At 42.5% G+C, this 23,967-nt stretch overlaps 1 protein-coding gene across 1 annotated transcript in view; it reads left to right on the forward strand.

Annotated features, from left to right (window-relative positions):
* LOC126109824 (serine/threonine-protein kinase 11-interacting protein) overlaps nucleotides 1-23,967 on the forward strand; it is a 251,012-nt gene that overhangs the window by 134,550 nt on the left and 92,495 nt on the right. Inside the window, exon 12 of the mRNA XM_049914880.1 lies at nucleotides 10,437-10,643. Within this exon, the coding sequence (XP_049770837.1) occupies nucleotides 10,437-10,643 (207 nt within the window). The remainder of the gene's footprint in view (nucleotides 1-10,436; nucleotides 10,644-23,967) is intronic.

Raw genomic sequence — 23,967 nt, forward strand, 5'->3', positions numbered from 1 at the left:
TTGTAACGGGTTTGTTTTTCTTACTCATATATGTTAACTTACGTTTTTTACATTTAGAGTTAGCTGCCATTCATCTCTCGTCCTCCTAGAGTCACTCGACGGCGACACCTTCCGGTACTCCACAGCACCGACACGGAACGACCACACATTGCTGGCCACCCTGTCCACCGGATTATTAATGTGAATAGAAAATAATAGTGGACCTGTCACACTTCCCTAGATCACTCCTGTCGATCATCACGTACCGCGTTCTGTTACTTAAGAAGCCTTCGAGCCACTCCCATATCTGGGAATTTATTCCGTATGCTCATACTTTTTTAACAGTCTGCAATGGGGCACTGCATGAAATGTTTTTCGGAAATCTAATAATATGGAATCTGTCTAGTACCCTTCATCCTTAGTTCCCAATATATCACGTGAGAAAAGGGTAAGTAATTCTTTCTAAAACTGTGCCGATTTGTATGTTTATTCGGTCTCGGGGAAATTTACTCTATTTGAACTGAGAAAATTTCCACAAATTAAGCAGTAAACCAATGTTTAGGATGTCACTCTGTAATTTTGTGAGTCTGTTTCACACTTCTTATACACGGGAGTCACCTGTGCTTTCTTTCCGATCGGTTGAGAGCGGTGAGAGATTTGCGATAAATGCGAGCAAAGTAAGTGACCGAATTGGGATTCCATTTGGCAGCTTTTTGCTTTCAACTCCTTCAGTTGTTTCTCTACACCAGGGTTGCTTATTACTGTATCATTCTTACAGAAGTCTGTGCGACAGTACGTTTGAAAAATCCTCTTACACGAATGATTTCTTAAACGTGAAATTTAAAACTGAATCTTTCCTTTTGGTGTCTTCTACTGGCACACCAGTCAACAATGCCTTAGTTGCACTTAGTGATTTTACACGGGATCAGAATTTTCTCGGGTTCTCAGTCAAATCTTTTGCTAAGGTATGCTGCTGATAATTTTTGTAGGCTCGGTGCATATATCTTTTTACAGATGCACAAATCTCTACTAACCTTCGCCTGTTGTCACTTGTCGCTTTCACTCTCAATCTGTGTGTGTGACAGCCTTTGTTTCCTCAGCATTTTCCGAATTTACAATCTGCTTAACCTTTGCCCATATTTCCTTTTTGTCCATTGTATTGGAACTAAATTATGTCAGTTACTGTCTAAGCGAGATGCTAACAACTGCCTATCGGCACTTTGTAGTAGAAAGACTCTCCTGTTCTCTTTGACTGATTTATGTGATGACATTACGATCACTAGTCCCCGTTTGTATACTGAAGCTGTTGATAAGGTCAGGCCCCTTTGTAGCTACAAAGTCTAAAATATTTCCGTTACATTTGGGCTGCCAATCTAGCTGCTCGAGACTGTTTTCAGAAGACGTGTTCAAAAGTACTTTGCAAACCTGCCCATCTGTAGCACTCTGGAATGAATATGTAGGTGTGCCAGTCTATACTCAGTAGGTTAAAGTCCCTTCAAATTAGTGTTGCACGATCTGGGTGTTTATGCCCTACTGGCTGTACATTTTCTTTGAACGATTCTATAAGTGCCACTGTAGAATTTGGTGGCTGGTAAAAACGTCCACAACAATTAACATCAATTTCGCCTAGACCTCTTTTACTTGCTTATTGCCTAGCCTAAAAACGTGCTCTCCTCGAGTACTGCACCACCCAAGTAGCTGTTCCCTTTGTGAAGTGCACCCCTGACATATTGAGAAGAGTCCTACAGATCCCCACACGATAACGCCGCTCCGCAAACCTGCATCTGACACCGTCGCAGAGCTGACAGAGTCTCTGATCGAGACCCTTCACTCGGCTCCGAACCGGAGGACCCCGGTCGGCCCCGGGAACGGTGCTGCGACGAGTGAGCTCTGCTCACACCCTGCACGCGAGGCCGGCAGTCTTCGCCACCTCTGGCAGCTGCCCGTAAGGCCCGGGGACGGCCTCGGAATCCACGTGTCAGGTGTCCCGGTGCCGACGTGAGCCACGACTCGCAGACGACTGCACCCCGTATGCTCGATAGCTGCACGAGAGACCCGTTCCCCTTAATTGGATGAAGCCTCCTGGCAGATATACTGAATGTATATCTTTTTCATTGGCCCCGAGTACTACCTCCCTGAGGGGTTACGTAACACGCCTAACGTTCCCGATAACTAGCAAACCCCTCCCCCTGTGTGCTCGCTCGGACCCTGCTGAAAGAACGGCCACCCGTTCACTACAGAGCGAATAGGCGAGGTCACCACTTTGAGTGATGCGAATGTGTTAACATCTGTGACTCACCCTGCTGTGAGGACAGATCCACCACGAGTACACTAGATGGCGTTTCGGCAGCAGAGCCCGTGGGCAAAAAGAGTGGCAACTGACGTGCCCCGCGTGACGTGCCAGATTCTCCGCCACCGCTTCACTGCGAAGTAGCAGCCCGGAGGTGATCGACTTCAGCCGAAAGTGCATTCAGCTGTTTGTGAACTGCAGCCAGCTCCTTTTGTGTGTCTGCACACGGCACACGCAAATCCTACCCGAGCTGGCGAGACTGACTGAAGAAGTAAATTATTAGAGCAGACAGAAACCTAGATGTGCAACTTGCTACCATTCTCACGTGTCACTGATTGGCACTGATGCCTCAAAAAGTTGTTTAGGTGGCTGCTCGGAAGAAATGAAAAGTTGCCTGCAGGCTTCCTGAATTTACACATACAATTAAAAAACGTGAGATTAAACCTCTTAAATAGAAAAACACACATGGAATTTAAGAAATATACTACTAGGAAAACACAGAAAAAGCAAAACATGGAACTTAAAAAATGACAATCCAACATGCAGTAATGCAATGTAATGAAAATAATACATTGCTACTCGCCATATAGAGGACATATTGAGTCACTGACAAGTCCATCAGAAAGACTGCTAAACATGTAAGCTTTTGGCTTAAAGGTGTTCTTCTAAACCGAGCGAGGTGGCGCAGTGGTTAGCACAATGGACTCGCATTCGGGAGGACGACGGTTCAATCCGGCCATCCTGATTTAGGTTTTCCGTGATTTCCCTAAATCGTTTCAGGCAAATGCTGGGATGGTTCCTTTGAAAGGGCACGGCCGATTTCCTTCGCAATCCTTCCCTAACCCGAGCTTGCGCTCCGTCTCTAATGACCTCGTTGTCAACGGGACGTTAAACACTAACCACCACCACCACCGTTCTTCTAAAGTAGACGACACACAAACATTCACACACACACACACACACACACACACACACACACACACACACACACACATATAAGCATCTGACTACCAAAGCTGGACTGCGAGCGACTGTGTGCGACGAGAGAAGCAGTCTGGGTGGTGGGGGTAAAGATGATGGTGGGGTGGGGAGGGAGGATAGCAGAGTAGGGGTCAGGGACAGAAAAATGCCACTTGTGGGAGCGTGCAGGGATGAGGTGAGGAGTGGATATGGCAGCTAGGTGCAGGCGAGAGGTTAGACGGGGGTGGAAAAGACTATGGGTGCGTGGGTAGAAAAGAAGGCAGTGTAGTGCTGGACTGGTAACAGGAAAGAAAGGATAGATGGATGAAGGACAGTGACTAACGAAGGTTAAGAAAGGGTTATGGGTATGTAGGATATACCACATTTACTCGAATCTAAGCCGCACTTATTTCCTATTTTTGAAATCCAAAAAACCACCTGCGGCTTAGAATCAAGTGCAAAGTAAGCGGAAGTTCTGAAAAATGTTGGTAGGTGCCGCCACAACTTCTGTCGTCATATATATGTAGCGCTACACAGGCATGCTTTGCAGGCACAAAGATAAAATAAAAACCTATGCGTCAGTAAATAAATTAAAAGAAAATGTAGAAGAATGTAAACATTATGCCGTGTATTCTTTTGTCTTTGCTGCTATCTCATTAAATGCTGTCTGCCTAATAAACTACGAAACTAGAGTGAGACAACAGCAAATGCGAAAGAATATTCGTATCATGTCATGTTTATATTCGTATTATTCTTATGCTGAATAGAGATACAGTCAGAAATGAAGCACGGCAACTGACTAGATTTTTGAAATCTAAGATGACTCTAATTTCTGTGCAGAATGTAATGTACTAAAGAGGCGTCTGCAAAGATTTTCAAATGGAGAAAAATTTTCGCTAAACTCTCGTTCAGAACATCTTCTATCATACGCAGTCTATTATTTGGTTTTTGTTGATCATTATCAAAGAAAGCAGCAGTGTAAGTAACAACAAATAGCAGTCTCCTGTCGTTGATTCGCTTATGAGACAATTCCTCTCTCTTTTTTTTTTTTTATTCTAAGCCGTGGTAGCACGCATAAAAAGCAAGCCATGCCGCGAGCGGCGACAGTTCGTAAATGCTCATTATCAGAATACGACAAACAATGCATGACACAGTACAATAATTAATTTTCAGTTTAGAGTGACGTAAACACCTATAACAAAGAGAACGGCACTTATCAGATCAAACCAAAATAAGCAATTAATTCAAACCAGACTAAGCACGTGAAAAAGGAAGGGTACTCGTATAAATACGGACGGAGTGCCTGACGCATAGCAATGGCTACCTGGTAAAGCTTAACTGCTAAGCTTACGACTTCTTCATTCATTCGACCTCAATTATGTCTCATGTTACAATGGACCAACTTTGTTTCAATTTGGAGGGGTGGTCTAAAACTTTTCTCTCCCCTTGAATTTCGAGTCTCAAATTTCACGTGCGGCTTCTATTCGGAAAAATTTTTTTCCCTTGATTTCGAGTCTCATTTTTCAGGTGCGTCCGCCGCTCGTGGTCTCGCGGTAGCGTTCTCGCTTCCCGAGCACGGGGTCCCGGGTTCGATTCCCGGCGGGGTCAGGGATTTTCACCTGCCTCGAGATGACTGGGTGTTTGTGTTGTCCTCATCATTTCATCATCATCCAGGAAAGTGGCGAAATTGGACTGAGCAAAGGTTGGGAAATTGTACGGGCGCTGATAACCACGCAGTTGAGCGCCCCACAAACTAAACATCATCATCATCATTTTTCAGGTGCGGCTCAGATTCGAGTGTGGCTTAGATTCGAGTAAATACGGTAGGTGCAGGCGAGAGGTTAGAGGGGAGTGGAAAAGACTGTGGGTGCGTGGGTAGCAAAGAAGGCAGTGTTGTGCTGGACTGGCAACAGGGAAGAAGGGATAGGTGGATGAAGGACAGTGACTAACGAAGGTTAAGGTGAGAATGGTTATGGGTACAAAGGATATATTGCAGGGAGAAGTGGTGTCGGAAAGAAGGATCCACATGGCACGGGCTCTGAAGCAGTCGTACAAACAAACAACGACGTGTCGGGCAGCACGCTCAGCAACTTGACGGTCCGTCCGTCCCTTGGCCACAGTTTGTCAGTGGCCATTCGTGTGAACGTAATGGTCGTCGGTTGAAGTCTTCGAGCCACTCGGATATCTGTGAACTTATTCTGTATCCTCGTACCTTCATTAACAGCCTACAATGGTGCACAGTGTCAAATGCTTTCCGCAAATCTAGAGATATGGAATGTGCCCATTGCCCTTCATCCATAGCTCACAGTATATTATGTGAGAAAAAGGCAAGGAGTTTTTCACGAGTGATGCTTTCTAAAACTTAACCTTCTCAGTCTCAAAGCTTATTATATTCAAACTGAAAATATGTTCACCAATTCTGCAGCAAACAAAAGTTAGGGATATTGGTCTGTAATTCTGTGAGGTCGACAGGAAGTGCAAAATGGCTAAGTAGGGATGGCTAGAAGACAAATGTAATGATGTAGAGGCTTATCTCACTAGGGTAAGATAGATACTGCGTACAGGAAAATTAAAGAGACCTTTGGAGAAAAGAGAACCACTTGTATGAATATCAAGAGCTCAGATGAAAACCCAGTTCTAAGCAAAGAAGGGAAAGCAGGAAGGTCGAAGGAGTATATAGAGAGCCTATACAGGGGCAATGTTCTTGAGGACAGTATTATGGAAATGGAAGAGGGTGTAGATGAAGATGAAATGGGAGATGCGATACTTTGCGAAGAGTTTGACAGAGCACTGAAAGACGTGAGTCGAAACAATGCCCTGGGAGTAGACAACATCCCATTAGAACTACTGACAGCCTTGGGAGAGCCAGTCCTGACAAAACTCTTCCATCTGGTGACCAAGGTATACGAGACAGGCAAAATTCCCTCAGACTTCAAGAAGAATATAATAATTCCAATCCCAAAGAAAGCAGGTGTTGACAGATGTGAAAATTAGCCAACTATCAGTTTAATAAGTTAATGTCAGGAAGTCGTTTCTGAAAGTATTTGTATGGAGTGTAGCCACGTATGGAAGTGAAACATGGACGATAAATAGTTTGGACAAGAAGAGAATAGAATCTTTTGAAATGTGGTGCTACAGAAGAATGTTAAAGATTAAGTGGGTAGATCACATAACTAATGAGGAGGTATTGAATAGAATAGGGGAGAAGAGGAGTTTGTGGCACAACTTGACCAGAAGAAGGGACCGGTTGGTAGGACATGTTCTGAGGCATCAAGGGATCACTAATTTAGTACTGGAGGGCAGCGTGGAGGGTAAAAATCGTAGAGGGAGACCAAGAGATGAATACACTAAGCAGATTCAGAAGGATGTAGGCTGCAGTAGCTACTGGGAGATGAAGAAGCTTGCACAGGATAGAGTAGCATGGAGAGCTGCATCAAACCAGTCTCAGGACTGAAGACCACAACAACAACAACAACAACAACAACAATTCTGTGAGTCCATTCTTTTACCCCTTTTATATACTGCAATCACCTGCACTTTTTTTTAGTCACTCGAGCTTTTTGCTGGGCGAGAGATCCACAATAAGTGCAAGCTAGGTAAGGGGCCAATCCTATAGAGTACTTTTTGTAAAACCGAATTGGGATTCCAATCGAACCTGGTGATTTATTTGCTTTCAAATCTTTCAGTTGTTTCTCTACCCCAGGGATGCTTATTGCTGTGTCATCCATACAGGAGTTGGTCCAGTGGTCAAATGACAGTACATTCGTACAATTCTACTGTGTGAATTAGTTCCTGAATGAGAAATTTAAAACTTCAGCTTTCGTTTTGTTATCTTCAACTGGCACACCACAGCAGTCAACAAAGAGACCGAATTGAAGCCTTAGACGTGCTTAGCGATACGTACGACTAGAATTTTGTTGGGTTTTCTGCCAGATCTTTTGCTACGGTATGACGGTGGTAGTTGTACGCTTCACGCATAGGTATTTTCACAGACACACTAGGCTCTACTAATCCTTGCGTGTCGTCATTAGTCCATTCCATTTCAGGTGCGACAGCCTCCGATTCCTCGGCATCCTCCAAATTTCGGTATTAATCCGTAATGTGTCTTTTCCATCCCTGATACACTTACTTTTTGCTTTTGACACCGTTCCTCACAAGCGACTTCTAATCGAGCTGCAGGCCTATGGGGTATCATCTCAGTTGTGCGACTGGATTCGTGATTTCCTGTCAGGAAGGTCGCAGTTCATAGTAATAGACGGCAAAATATCGAGTAAAATTGAAGTTATATCAGGTGTTGCCCAGGGAAGCGTCCTGGGACCTCTGCTGTTCCTGATCTATATAAATGACCTGGGTGACAATCTGAGCAGTTCTCTTAGGTTGTTCGCAGACGATGCTGTAATTTACCGTCTAGTAAGGTCATCCGAAGACCAGTATCAGTTGCAAAGCGATTTAGAAAAGATTGCTGTATGGTGTGGCAGGTGGCAGTTGATGCTAAATAACGAAAAGTGTGAGGTGATCCACACGAGCCCCAAAAGAAATCCGTTGGAATTCGATCGTTTTGTATTATCACGTTTACAGGAGAGAGAGTGTGGCAGATATGATACACGAATTAGGATGGAAGTCATTAAAGCAAAGACGCTTTTCATCGCGGCAAGATCTATTTAGGAAATTTCAGTCACTAACTGTCTCTTCCGAATGCGAAAATATTTTGTTGAGCCCAACCTTCATAGGTAGGAATGATCATCAAAATAAAATAAGAGAAATCAGAGCTCGAACAGAAAGGTTTAGGTGTTCCTTTTTCCCGCACGCGGTTCGGGAGTGGAATGGTAGAGAGATGGTATGATTGTGGTTCAATGAACCCTCTGCCAAGCACTTAAATGTGAATTGCAGAGTAATCATGTAGACGTAGATGTATATGTAGAACATCCCAACTGCACCCTACCCCCTCCCCACCTTGTCCTGTGTGCTCCCGCAAACAGCACTTGACAGTCCCCCTCCCCGCGCCCTGCTATCCCTCCTTTCCCCACCCCAGCCTCTTCCTTATTCCTGCCACCAGACTGCTTCACCCATTGTACCCAGTTGCTCGCTGTCCGGCCTCGGCAACCAGAGACAGTGGTCGTGTGTGTACGTGTGAGTTGTAGTTGCGTGAATGGGCCTACTTTAGAAGAAGTCCTTTAGGCCAAAAGTTTATATATTTAGCAGTCTTTCTGTTGTGCGTGTTGCTGACTCGACGTTTCCTGTATATGGTCAATGGCAGTCCATCCTTTTTATAATATTGCCAAATATGGAACTTTGCACTCTGGAGATATGTGTGGCATACGAAGTTAGATTGACATCCAACCGTGTCTTTTAGTGCTTCACTTTTTTCGCAGGTAGTTTTAATTTATATGCATGGAAGTCTACCTGAGCTTACCATTAATACAGCAGGCATATTACTGTGGTGTGACACGGGAAGATGTTATTTGTTTGAATGTGAACACTTCAGGGGAAGTTACTGTGTAATTTCGTAAATGACTACTGTTGCTGTGGTGCACAATAAGCAGGTCTTATCTTATTCAGTTAACACCAAAAAATGACTTCCTGTGTAAGCAGTAGTAATAGTAAATGGTGAAGAGTTGTCTGACATAAAGTAGATGCTAGTAATAATAGTAACAGTAATAATACAGGATTATTCTAAACTATGGACGCAGTTTAAAAAATTCATATGTATTTGAGTACAAATCCAAAATAAACAAGCTTTATACCAATGAAAAGAGGAAGTTTCAGAGTTTTTGGCGGGTGGCAGTGTGCGGGCAGTGACGGTTTCAGAAGCGGCCGGTAGAGTTCGTGCGGCAATAGGGCCATCTTTCGGTTTCGCTGTCAGTTGTGAGTGAGATGGCAACTGTGGAGGACGAGGTTTTCTGTGTTCTCGAGTTTTTGAAGAGTGAGTCGCAAATTGCAGTGCAGTGGGCATTTTGTACCAAATTCAGTATTTGACCACCAACTCTCAAAAGTATTAGCCGTAGGTTTAAGCAATGTAAACAGATTGTGAGTGTGTGCAAAGGAAAAAGCACAGGCTGACCACGCAAGTCAGAGGACGGTGTCCGACGGATTCGAGAAAGATTTGTGTGCAGTCCCAGTACGTTTACCGATAGAGCCAGTCGAGAACTCGGAATGCCCCGACTGACTGTACGGGAAGTTGTGAGATGGCGTTTGCTCTAGGAGCCCTACCGATTACAACTTGTGCAGGCTCTCAACCCCGATGACGAAGAGAAGCGTCTCGCACTTTGTGGTTGTGTGCTAGCAAATGATGCATTTCTACAGTGTGTAACTTATAGCGATGAAGCGACGTTCCACCTCAGTTGAAAAGCTGACAGACACAGTGTTCACATACGGAGTTTGGAAAATCCGTTGCAACACGAAGGAGACTCACCGAATATCGACGTGTTCTGTACCACGAAGGTTTACGGACCACTTTTCTTTGCAGAAAGAATTGTAACAGGAATCACGTACCTGGAAATGTCGGAACAGTGCTGTTCCCTCAACTTATGGAAGATTCCCAGGACTCCATTTTCCAACAGAACGGAGCTCCGCCCCCATCGGCACCGTGACGTACGAGGCTTTTCGAAGGACTCCCTTCCTCAGCACCGGATCAGTCTCAGGAGACTCGAGGACCTGGCTCTGCACTTGTGGATCTCCCGATCTCACACCCTGCAACTATTTCTTACGGGGTTATGTGAAGGAAGCCGTTTACGTCCCGCCTCTACCGACCACTCCGAACAATCTGCGGAACCGGATCACCGCTGCGGTCCACTCCGTAACGGCAGATACGCTTTCGCTCGTGTGGGACGTGGTAGGCTACTGCGTCGACGTTTGCTGTGCAGCCAGTGGTGGCCACATTGAACTTTTACAACATTTATCACATTTATAATTCTTATATAATTATTAAATAATTATTAAAAACTAATTAATTACAAATTATTAAATTTATTAAATTGGTATCAAACATTATGAAAAAAACTTTGAAACTTTCTATTTTCATTGGTATAAAGCTTGCTCATTTTGGATTTGTACTTGAATAAATAAGAAGTTTTGAAAATGTGTCCATCATTTAGAATAACCCTGTATACTGCTGGAATCCCTCTCCTGTGTGTAAAGGGACTTACACTGCAGTTCTACGAAACTGTGTCATCGGAACAGTTCAAAAAGCATTTTGCAACTGTACCAGATCCCCGGCTGGACGGGACCCTCCGGTGCCCGAACTGCGGCAGCGCCGTCGTGGTACAGGCCGAGGAGGAACCGCAGCCCGACCCGCAGCCACAGCCGCGGCCGACCGGAGCTGCGCCGCCGTCCCGCAGGCGGGCCGACGTCCGCGCCGCCGTACCGGCCCCGGAGGACCCTCCCCTCGCCGACTCTCCCTCGCAGTCCAGCATAGGTGAGGCTGCCGCCGAGTAGTCGGTCTGAACTCGCGGGTCGACGGCGAGACGCGGGACTGTAAAACTTTTCGGATTGCACCACAGTAACGGTGTACGGTGTCTCTCTTACTATGCCATGAAATAATTGGGTTGTCCTATTTAGCAGTAGGACTTGTGTACAAAGGGAATTGGCATTTTCTGCTTTGAGTGGGGTTATTGATGGGTTTGACTGGAAAGCTGTAACGGTATCCCAAACTTGTTTTAGTTGACTTTATTATGTGTCTTCACATCACATCTAGTAAGCAGCCAGAGTGCTAGTACAAACAATTTTTCTACGTCCCTCAAAATGAAAAATTACACACAGCTACGAGTATCAGAATTTTTTAATGACTGTGCCCGGACTGCACCTACACTCGTGTTCGGAAAAAATGGGACACCTCGAATGACTAGAGATTAGACGTTCGTATTCACAGGACGTGTACATTTATGCGTTCTGCAGAAATGATTAGCATGTGAATCACTCGCTTCAGCATGTGTCCCGTTGCCCGGCGAGCACAGGGTGCACCACGGGCACCCGTAACTTGTTCTTATAAGGCACGAATGGTGTGCTGTGGTATAGCAATCTGTGCTGCATTCACCCGGTTCCGAAGTTCAACTGTGGTGTTCGGCATCGGCTCACGGCGCTGCACCCGTCATTTGACCGTATCGCACACCTTTCGAGCGGCGACAAGTCTGGCGATCTGGCGGGCCGGGGCAAAAGGCCGGCATCCCGTGACACCGAGAAGGCACGCGTTTGTGCGACAACTTGTGGTCGCCTATTGTCTCGCTGAAAAATGGCGCCTGGGGTGTCGTGCGGAAAGGGTACGGCTACAGGTCGCAGCGTGTCATTCGTGTACACACTGGTCACAGTGCACTGGACGTGCATCGACTGCAATTTTTGGTTGTACCCAATAGCGCCCGACATGTACGGCCCGGAATTGGTGCCGTACGTCTTACGCGAATGCGGTCACTGTGGTGCCGCTCCCCCTGTCTGTGGCGCACCAAAATGCGGCCGACATTTTCAAACAGACAGAACACGAATTTGTCCGAAAACACTATCCGATGCCGTCCCTGTCACCAGTGACGTCGTTCCGTACACCGTTGCCGTCTGGCATTTTTCTGCACATTCGTCAGAGCTAGGGGAAGGGAACGACACCCACGTAACCCGTGCCGTAATAGACGACGGACTGTCGCCCCCGGTATACTACGGTGTGTTACACTGTTCTGCTGTTGCACCAGAGCCGAGGAGGTCGTAATCTATCCTGCCGTTTGCACGAGGTGTCGATCTTCTCAGTGGGTGGTCCGGGTGGTGTGACCTGACCCATCTCGTCGTGTTCTGCGGTCTTACGTGAACCGTTCTGCACACACCCGTTGCACTGCCGCAACACTTTGTTCCACACGAGCAGCAGTTTCCCGTGTGGATGCGTCACATTCTCTCATGCCAATAATACGCCCCCTTTCAAACTCACCGATTTGACGGTACAGTTCACGTATATGTCTGCGAGGCTTCCTGCGTATCTGCTCGAGTTACCCTGATCTGTTACTTTCACTTTATAGTGACAACGAGGGCTGCAGGTAAATTTTACCGGAAGCTGGTAGTGCGCCACGACACTGGTGTCGACCTTGAACACGCGGGCTGACGTGATTCGAATGCTAATCAATTCTGCAGAACGTATTAATGCACTCGTCTTGTGAATATGAACATCCTATTTCTACTTATTCGACGTGTTTGGTCATTTGTGGACACGAGTCTGTTTTTATCGAACTTGTTGTAATAGTTTGTTCTCACAAAACTATACGTGCACGAAGCTGAACATATGTACAGAGAAAAGTTTCACCAGTTTGGGGCACTGGATGGGAGGCAAAAAGTCACCTTTGTTTCTTGTCTTATGTGTGTGAGCAAAATGGTTCCCGTGAAACAATTTCCATTTGATATGCAAAAAGATGATAATTTCATAAATGTATAAGGATGGCAGAGAATATTTAAAGTTTTCTGCATTATGGGTGACAAGTTTGTGTGCAATATACAGTGCATGTATTTCGAATGACTTTTTTCTATATCTTTAGTGTTCACATTACATTAGTCGAGTTACCCCAAAAAACTATACCGTGCCTAATAATCGTTGCAAAGTAGCTTGTATACGTTACTTTCAGTGTGCCCATGATAGTTGTACTTAATTTTGTTCTTTTTTTTTTCTTTCTTTCTTTCTTTTTTCCTTGCTTAACACAACACGTTTCAAGAATTTATTCTCAGTTTCAACTACATTTTCATACATAAATATTTTTGTGATGTTTGCATGTGTGATTTTCCACCTCCCTTGGCTGTAGTTCTCTTTTTGAGGTTATACTGTAGTTGGAAAATGGGACAGATGAATCTTGGTATGTTGACACTAATGTTGGAGATAGTATTTTTATGTGTCTTTTTACAAGTATCCATTACACAGAATATCACACACACACACACACACACACACACACACACACACACGCAGTCACAACTTCCACTGTCTGTTTTTGTAATCACAACATGCAAGAGTGATATAACAGTGTTATTTCACAAAGAGTTTGTATATAATCGGAGATGTTAAAATTAGTATCACATTGTATATGTAAAGTTGTCAATTATAAAACTTATTTTATTTTACCATGTTTCAGTGTTGAATTATCAATTATGTTTGTATTTCATTGTGGATGTTGATTAGAGTCTATGGGGTAATATACATATTTATGGTAAACTACTGCAGTTGACATATGCACGCGAAACATTTCAAAAAAATTAAGTGATTCGCTTGCTAATTTGTTGTTGAGAATTTTTTCTATTTCGCTTTTATATTGTACAAAAATTCCCAGTTCCTGCTTTAAATCCACTATATGTGACTTTTGCAAGCAATGGAGAATTGTAAAATCTCATTGTGTTTTTTAATGGGTGTCTAGTGCTTTGTATGCGTGTAACTATTGCTGATTTTGTAAATTTGTTATGTGTGTAACTGTTAATGTGATCATTGTATATCATTTGAAAGTTTGACCACTTTGTCCTAAATCGAGCAAGTCTTACATGAGAATTTGCTTATTCCTGAGTCTGAGAAAGGTGTGGTCTAATTCCTGTTATAGTTTGTTGTTTGTGGAGAAAGATATGTTCACTAAATGTGACGTAAGAGGATTTCGTACATTTTTGGAAAATGTTAAAAGTATGGTGGCCATACATCTGATTGTGTTAATTGTTCCTCATAAAGAACCTGGAATTTATTTCTTATTTGTTTCTGAATTTCATCTATCACTGAACTGGGGAAGTCATTAGCCACAGCAGTTTGCTTAACGATGTCTGACTTTTCTCCCTGATCTCTTTGTTCATTGGGATTTTGTTCACTCCGTGTCCCGTCATTTTGCAGGCAGTTTTCTTGTGTGCGTCTAGGTGATGTGATGTGCAGTGATTGTGTAGTTGGAAGTTGTCTCTTTTCTGTATATCTTGAACTTGTGCTTGCTCTTTTGGTTTTGTGAACAAATCTAGAAAATTAATGCTGGTGTCCCCCCCCCCCTCCCCCCCGCTGTGAAATTTATTTTCTGCTTTAGGTGGTATATGAAAATGTCTGCTATTGTGCCAGATGTGGATTAGCTCATGGTTAGCCCATGTCATTGTTGTTGATAAACATTACCATTAAGCAGAGTAATTGTAGTTGAGGATTAGGTCAAGTAACTGTAAGTTAAATAATTTCAGCTTGTGAACACTAGTAAGTTGTTCTTTATTACTAAAATGGCTTTTTAGAAGGATATTAGAATATAGGTTTGTTATGTCTAAAACTAATAGCAATGGAGGTACTATCGAAGACAGTGCTGCCAAAGCCGAAATACTAAACACAGCCTTCCGAAATGCCTTCACAAAAGAATACGAAGTAAATATTCCAAAATTTGAATCGAGAATAGCTGCCAACATGAGTAATGTAGAAGTACATATCCTCGGGGTAGTGAAGCAACTTAAATCACTAAATAAAAGCAAGCCTTCTGCTCCAGACCGTATACCAATTAGGTTCCTTTCAGAATATGCTGATGCTATAGCTCCATACTTAACAATCATATACAACGGTTCGCTTTACGAAAGATCCCTACCCAAAGACTGGAAAGTTGCACAGGTCACACCAATATTCAATGAAGGAAGTAGGAGTAATCCACTAAATTACAGGCACGTATCATTAACATCGATACACAGCAATATTTTGGAAAATATAGTGTATTTGGAACATATATTGTATTACCTCAAAGAAGAGAACAGTCTATTGACACACAGTCAACACCACTACAACTGGCAACCGTGACAGGACAGTTTTTTAGGTGTCGTTTCAACTGTTACACGTGTAACAAATTTACAAACTCAGCAATAGCTACACACATAAAAAGCACTGGACACCCACTCAAAAACACAGAAGAAAATCTTAAGATTCTCCATCACTTCCAAAAATCACATACAGTGGATTTAATTGACAAACTGGAAATGTTTGTACATCACATAAGGCAAAGAGAACAGATTCTCAACTACAAACTAGATAGTGAATAATTTAATATTTTGTATTGCAGATCTAGAATCTCACCGATATTCTCCAATGCCGAATTTAGTTTGTTAGGTGACACCTAATAAACTGTCCTGTCATGGTTGACAGTTGTAGTGGTTAATAAAAAAGAAGAAGAGAAGAAAAGAAAAGGTTGAAAATGTGGGAAGAAATGGTGAGTAAAAAGGGGGTTTTAAAATCATTAATGACTGTGAATAAGGGAAAGAATGAAATGCAAATCGGACTTCGTATTACAGAAAAGCGATTGGACTTTGTGATTCGGAAAAGCTGTTGTTGGGGTGGTCCTTGTGGCGTTTCTGAGCAAAAGTCAAACCAATTTCCACTACAAAAATTATTTGAAATGCATGAAAAAGTCGTAGCTGCTCCAAAATCTTGCAGTAAGTTTCCTCGTCCAGAAATTACTAACGTCTACGAATGAATACCATCTTGATATTGAATGCAATGTATTTTACGGCTGCTTCCGTCCTCCAAATTTCATACAAGCTTCCACAATACTGTATGTCTGCACATCAATAAGTTTTTACATCTTAATCAGACCAAGACTAACGAATAAGTTTTTACATCTGAATCGTACCGATACTAGCGAATAAGTGAAGTTAAGCTTTCGCTCTCAAGAGACAAGAGCAGGTAAGAAACAAAATCTTTGTACCTTCATTTTCTTATAAATATTTTCTCTGCCGTCGAGCGCTCATACAGCTGCGACGGTATAGTTTATATCTGAGGGAACAAGTGTAGCATGCCGAAGTCAAAGTCTCACTACAGCACGGTTAAAAAACATTGGATGTAGCCCACCACTTTGTCTAATTCCAGTCTGAATTTCAAACTAGCCTCATATTTTTCATACAAATTTGACTTAAGATTTTATGACAGTGAAAATAATCGATTACTGAGTCTTTCCTTCTCACCCGCTTCGGTAAGTCTCCCCTGACGTGGGGTTCTGGGTGACTTTTCTGATCGGTACCTCTTTCCCTAACCCTTTCCAGTCCTTTTCCTTCAGCCCTCTTCCTTCCCCTTTAACTCTTCTACCAGGAGAAGGAGCCTATTTGTGTGTGTGTTCTCCTGCCGCTGCTCAGTGAGTAGATTTTTTATTACTTAATATTTTGTATTTGTCGGTGTTTCTTGTGAAAGCTACTGTCTTTGAAGACGTTCTTTGAGAGTTCCGAGTGCAGTCAGTCAGTTAGTCTCCAAAAGTAGGAGACCTTATAAAAAAAATACAAAAATATAAACCAGTACCCTTTAGTTCTTTTAACCTTTCTTCCAGATAACTGCTTTCTTTTTCTCAGACTCCAAGATTTTAAGCCACTCAGGGCAATGCTCCGAAATGTAGTATTTTATGATGTACTTTCCAATTCTGGCCTCACCTCACTTTTCAGCAATTTGGCATTTGTAACAAATGTGCTCTTTCGGTGACATCTTCACTGTAACTGCCTGGGTGCTAAGGGAATCTTTCTGGAGTAAGATTTGTGTAAAAGAGAAAGTCGATTGTCTTCTTGATCTGTGTGGCAGCTGTGCTCCTGGCAGTTATGTTTCAGTAAATACTGCTAAATGGATGTTTATTACAAAGATTATTAATGGTCAAAGAAATTTTAATTTCGAATTATATAGTTGCGCAAGAATTGTAAGTGTCAGAGGTCCTCAGACTGGAGTATCCAATCCATATGTATTAAATTATTTAAATGTCAATGAGTGTTATGACTCCCTTAATTGAATTTTTTTTTCCTGCTCAGATGGTCTGACCAGGGCCAGGTGCCAATTTTAGTACCTTAGTCATTGTCTCTTCTTTCCTCCCAGTAGTCTTTCATCTGTTACGTTTGTTTTTCTCTTCCTGTCTTCTGACCTCTTCAGGCCAGATTTTTTCACCCTTCTCCCTCCAAATGCTTCCGTACTCAATACTTTTTTCCTAAACGCATGCCAGTCAGTCGTTTCTTTTATTTTTGGAATTCTTTTGAAAGAAATATTAGTGTACGTAACAGCTGCTGTTGCAAAGGGCAGAGCCGATGCCATCGCACTGACATAATTCCACGCGTATACTTATCAGGTTTCGCAGCTTGCTGTAATTCTGTTACAGATATGTTACGGTTGTCGAGTGAGTGAGAAAATTTGGATGCTCGAGCAGAAGAAATTGTTTAATAAGTCACCTCACACTTTTTGTTCTGTAGAATAATTTTACTTCCTGTCATTATGATTTTAAAATTTTTAATCTATCAAAGAATTAAAGTATGTATGAAAAATAGATCTTGAAACTCGGTCTCTCTCTCTCTCTCTCTCTCCCTCCCTCTCCCTCACTCCCTCTCCCTCTCCCTCTCTCTCTTTTTTAGTACACATACTCTGGAAGACACATCAATTACTTGTATGCCAATAATGCTTTAAATAACAGCATAAATGACTGTTTATCTGGGCCCGACATTTTGGTAAGCAGACGGTCTCCAAGTGTTAGTGGAATAGAATTGTGAGCATCATATTTGTCAAATTTCTAAAATGCTAATAATTTTATGTCACTATTCTACTATTTCCATTACTTTAAAAACAATGCTCAACCATGTGCCACAATCATAAACAGTGATTTTATTTTCAGTTCTGTACTGCTTCATCTGATAGACTGGGTAGTCTGACATTGGGCTCTGTAGCATCTGCCACACTGGACTCGCACTCTAGAGGACGGCGGTTCAAACCCGTCTCTGGCCGTGCCGATTTAGGTTTTCCACGATTTCCCTAAATCGCTTCGGGTGAATGCCGGTGTTCCTACCCGACCCGTGGGACCGACGGCCTTGCCGTGTGGTCCCCTCCCTCGAATCGACCAGCAGCACCAAGTGTCGGGCCAGGCCCGAAGGGTAACACGTTTATGCAAGAATATATTGTGAAGCTGTTGCAATTAGACTTAATATTTCACTGTCGGTCACATTTGGATCTACTCGAACAGATTACCAGTATCAGCTTTACTGGTTTCAGTTTTATAAATCTCAAAAAAGAGTTATAAATCTGTGACTGCGTGTTGTACATGTCGTCGACTCAATGAGGGTCGTAAATACTTCAGTGCTTCGATACTGGTGGACTGAATCGTCTGATGCCTACACCTCAGATTGTACTCCCTCACGAAATTCTGTTTCATTTTCAATCTTTCCCCTTCTTATTCAGTAAGTCAGCTTACACAGACGATGACACGCGGTGTCTCTCGTGACCGGGCGCCACCGTCAGGAGACGGTTCGGTAGGAGTGGGTACGAATCCTGTTTAGGTGGAGAGTCTCCGGTATCGGTTTCGGGCCGAATCTCACCGGTGGGGTCGGTGGCAGAAAAGTGTTTCGGGTGTAGGTACCGGGGAAAGGAGACGAGGTCTCCGACGTGCTCGGTCCGACAGAAATTAGGAGTGGGGCAAAAGGTGAGGCCTCCGGCGAAGACCAATACTTCTGTGGGGCCGGGCTTTCGGAGGAGAGGCTCGTGAGTGTGACGTACCCCTGCACTAGACATGCCCCGTGCACCCTCCCGGTACTGACTACTCCAGTCCTGTCACAGCCGTCAAAGTGTACCGTAGGTCTCTAGAAGAGCGTAGCATTCCAAAGGATTGGAAAAGGGCACAGGTCATCCCCGTTTTCAAGAAGGGACGTCGAACAGATGTGCAGAACTATAGACCTATATCTCTAATGTCGATCAGTTGTAGAATTTTGGAACACGTATTATGTTCGAGTATAATGACTTTTCTGGAGACAAGAAATCTACTCTGTAGGAATCAGCACGCGTTTGAAAAAGATGGTCGTGTGAAACCCAGCTCGCGCTATTAGTCCACGAGACTCAGAGGGCCATAGACACGGGTTCACAGGTAGATGCCGTGTTTCTTGACTTCCGCAAGGCTTTCGATACAGTTCCCCACAGTCGCTTAATGAACAAAGTAAGAGCATATGGACTATCAGACCAATTGTGTGATTGGATTGAGGAGTTCCTAGATAACAGAACGCAGCATGTCATTCTCAATGGAGAGAAGTCATCTGAAGTAAGAGTGATTTCAGGTATGCCACAGGGGAGTGTCGTAGGACCGTTGGTATTCACAGTATACATAAACGACCTTGTGAATAACATCGGAAGTTCACTGAGGCTTTTTGCGGATGATGCTGTGGTATATTGAGAGGTTGTAACAATGGAAAATTGTACTGAGATGCAGAAGCATCTGCAGCGAATTGACGCATGGTGCAGCGAATCGCAATTGAATCTCAATGTAGACAAGTGTAATGTGCTGCGAATACATAAAAAGAAAGATCCCTTATCATTTACCTACAATATAGCAGGTCAGCAACTGGAAGCAGTTAATTCCATAAATTATCTGGGAGTATGCATTAGGAGTGATTTAAAATGGAATGATCATATAAAGTTGATCGTCGGTAAAGCAGATGCCAGACTGAGATTCATTGGAAGAATCCTAAGGAAATGCAATCCGAAAACATAAGTAGTAGGTTACAGTACGCTTGTTCGCCCACTGCTTGAATACTGCTCAGCAGTGTGGGATCCATACCAGGTAGGGTTGATAGAAGAGATAGAGAAGATCCAACGGAGAGCAGTGCACTTTGTTAGAGGATCATTTAGTAATCGAGAAAGTGTTACGGAGACGATAGATAAACTCCAGTGGAAGACTCTGCAGGAGAGACGCTCAGTAGCTCGGTACAGGCTTTCGTTGATGTTTCGAGAACATACCTTCACCGAGGAGTCAAGAAGTATATTGCTCCCTCCTACGTATATCTTGCAAAGAGACCGTGAGGATAAACTCAGAGAGATTAGAGCCCAAACAGAGGCATACCAACAATCCTTCTTTCCACAAACAATACGAGACTGGAATAGAAGGGAGAACCAATAGAGGTACTCAAGGTACCGTCCGTCACACACCATCAGGTGGCTTGTGGAGTATGGATATAGATGTAGATGTAGAAAGTCGGGGCCACCTGTTAAAGCGGCCGTACGATCTACCATCTCGGGCACATTTGTCACTTGCGAATCTCCACGTCTGCAGTCACTGGAGAGCTGTCAGTGGCCGACACCGAACTGTGGCCGAAAGATGGCCAGACTGCCCGATTGTCACGTGACACTGCGTGCGGGTCTCAGACGACTACTTGACAGCCGATGCAGCTTCTCCGAATTGCACAGGCGGGAGCTCTCCATGCGACGTAGTCCCCTCGCCTCAGCCAGTCCCCGTCCCCCACTCCAGACTTCTTCTCCGCCCTCGCACACGCCTCGAATCCCATCGGCTCACCTGCATATCGGGACCACTACGTCCGGAGATGACGGTGGCCGTTTGTGTCAACCTACGTAGAAATGTGACTGTCCTGCTCGATGCCTCCTCTGCTTGACAAGTACTGTATTTACTCGAATCTAAGCCGCACTCGAATCTAAGTCACACTCGAATCTAAGTCGCACCTGAAAAATGAGACTTGAAATCAAGGAAAAAAAAATTTCCAGAATCTAAGCTGCTCTTGAAATTTGAGACTCGAAATTCAAGGGAAGGGAAAAGTTTTAGACCGCACCTCCAAATCGAAACAAAGTTGGTCCATTGTAATATGAGACACAATTTAGGTCAAATGAATGACAATACAGCTACAGTAGTTTGGTTCGAGTCGTAAGCTTAGCAGTTAAGCTTTACCAGGTAGCCATTGCTATGCGTCATGCACTCCGTCCGTATTTATACGGCTACCCTTCCTTTTTCACTTGCTTCGTCTGGTTTGAAGTGATTGCTTATTTTTCTTTGATCTGATAAGTGCCGTGCTCTTTGGTATAGGTTTTTACATCAGTCCAAGTTGCAAATGCATTATTGTACTGTGTCGTGCGTTGTTTGTCGCATTCTGATAATGAGTGTTTACGGCCTGTCGCCGCTCACGGCATGGCTTTCTTTTGTACGCGCTACTGCCGCTTACAATTAAAAGAAAAAGAGAGGAATCATCTTATTAGCGAAACAATGGGAAGAGACTGCTATTTGTTGTTACTTACACTGCTGCTTTCTTTGATATTGATAAACAAGAACCAAATAATAGACTACATATGTTAGAAGATGTTCTAAACAAGAGTTTATCGAAAAATTTTCTCCGTTTGAAAATCTTTGCAGACGCCTCTTTAGTACATTACATTCTGCACATAAATTAGAGCCATCTTACATTTAAAAATCTAGTCAACTGCCGTGCTTCATTTCTGACTGTATCACTATTAGGCATAAGAATAACACGAATATAAACGTTTTTAGATTAGATTAGATTAGATTTACTTTCATTCCAATTGATCCGTAGTGAGGAGGTCCTCCAGGATGTGGAACATGTCAGAAAAACAACAATACATGACAATTATTTACAACTAAAACAAATAAGCTAATGTACCATTCCACAGGTCCCAAGTGGAATGATCGTCATTTTTTAATGAACATTAAGAGTTATTTTACAAATACTAATGCACTGAATTTAAAATAAAAAAGGTTTTTTGTTTATTTATAAGGTAATAAACTTGTAATACAACTACTGTAATATTTATTTACAATGAACACATTACTGCACTGAAATGGTGCAGAAGTTAGATTATACTTACACACACACACACACACACACACACACATACATACACACATATTGGCTGCTGGCAAGTTATTGAAAATGTGTGTTCCTGAATAATGCACACCTTTTTGTACAAGACTAAGTGACTTTAAATCCTTGTGAAGATTATTCTTATTTCTAGTATTGATTCCATGAATTGAGCTGTTGGTTTGAAAAAGTGATATATTTTTAATGACAAATTTCATTAAGGAATAAATATATTGGGAAGCTGTAGTTGGCATCCCTAGTTCCCTAAACAGGCTTCTGCAGGATGTTCTTGAGTTCACACCACATATAATTCTTACTGCAGGTTTTTGTGCCCGGAAAACTTTAGCTTGGCTTGATGAATTACCCCAAAAAATAATCCCATATGACATTATGGAATGAAAGTAAGCATAGTATGCCAGCTTTTTCATTTTTATATCCCCTATGTCTGACAAAATTCGCATTGCAAACAGAGATTTGTTAAGACGCTTCAGCAGTTCTGTGGTGTGCTCCTCCCAGTTGAATTTATTATCAAGCTGTAATCCCAAGAATTTAACACTGTCCACTTCTTCTATCTTCTTGTCATCGTATGTTATACATATACTCTTGGGACACCCCTTACAAGTTCTGAACTGCATGTAGTGTGTTTTTTCAAAGTTTAGTGACAAAGAATTGGCTAGGAACCAGTGATTAATGTCCACAAATATTTTATTGGCTGATCTTTCTAAGACTACACTTGATTTGCTATTTATTGCAATGTTTGTATCATCGGCAAACAAAACAAATTTGGCATCTGGTAATGTTACTGATGAAAGGTCATTGATATACACAAGAAAGAGTAAGGGCCCCAAAATGGAACCTTGTGGGACCCCACATTTAATTAGTTCCCAGTTGAATGATGCCTGATAGCTTGATACATGTCTCTTTCCTAATAACACCCTTTGTTTCCTGCCAGAGATATAAGATTTGAACCATTTTGCAGCATTTCCTGTTACACTATAATATTCTAGTTTACTTAAAAGGATATTGTGATTTACACAGTCAAATGCCTTTGACAGATCACAAAATATACCAGTTGCCTGCAATTTTTTGTCTAATAAATTAAGCACATTTTCACTGTAAGTGAAGATAGCCTTCTCAATATCAGGACCTTTTAGAAATCCAAACTGTGACTTTGACAGTATGTTATTAGAGATAAGATGGTTATAAAGACGACTGTACATTACTTTTTCAAAAATTTTTCAGAATGCTGGTAACAGTGAAATTGGACGGAAATTTGATGCTATTTCTTTATCTCCCTTCTTAAACAGTGGCTTAACTTCAGCATATTTAAGCCATTCAGGAAATATTCCACTGATAAACGACTGGTTACACAGATAGCTTAATATGTTACTTAGCTCAGAATCACATTCTTTAATTAACTTTGTTGATATTTCATCATACCCACTAGATGTTTTTGATTTTAAAGATTTTATGATGGACATTATTTCTGTTGGGCTAGTGAGGGTCAAATTCATATTATGGAAGTTACTTGAAATGTCTGGTCTAAGGTAATCCATAGCAGCATCTACCGAACCTGACAACCCCATCTTTTCAGTAACAGTTATAAAATGTTTGTTAAAAAGTTCTGCAACACTATACACATCTGTCACCAATGTATCATTTACTCTTAATGCTATTTGTTCCTCTTCATGTCTGGTTCTACCGGTCTCCTCCTTCACTATATCCCATATTGTCTTTATTTTGTTATCTGATATGACTATCTTTTCCTTGTAATATATTTGCTTTGACATCCGTATTACAGTCTTTAATATTTTGCAGTATTTCTTATAATGTGCTATAGCATCAACATTGGAAATGTTTCGGATTGACAGATACAGTTTTCTTTTTGTTTTACAAGATACCCCTATTCCTCGAGTAATCCATGGCTTCTTTGTAGACCTTGCTCTAACCTTGGTAAGTTTTGGGGGAAAGCAGTGTTCAAATAAGGTAAGCACTTTATTAGCAAAAATGTTATATTTTTCATTCATGCCATGAGCACTGTAAACATCAGTCCAGTGAATGTCTCTGAGGAGTGTCCTAAAATAATCAATTTTTGGCTTACTGATTACCCTCTTGAGCTCAGATTTAACAGATTTTATATCCTGTTCAGTATTAACATTTAACAGAAGGAACTGCATGTCATGGTCTGAACACGATATGTA

This window comes from Schistocerca cancellata, chromosome 12, assembly GCF_023864275.1.
Source record: "Schistocerca cancellata isolate TAMUIC-IGC-003103 chromosome 12, iqSchCanc2.1, whole genome shotgun sequence".
NCBI classification, from domain to species: Eukaryota; Metazoa; Arthropoda; class Insecta; order Orthoptera; family Acrididae; genus Schistocerca; species Schistocerca cancellata.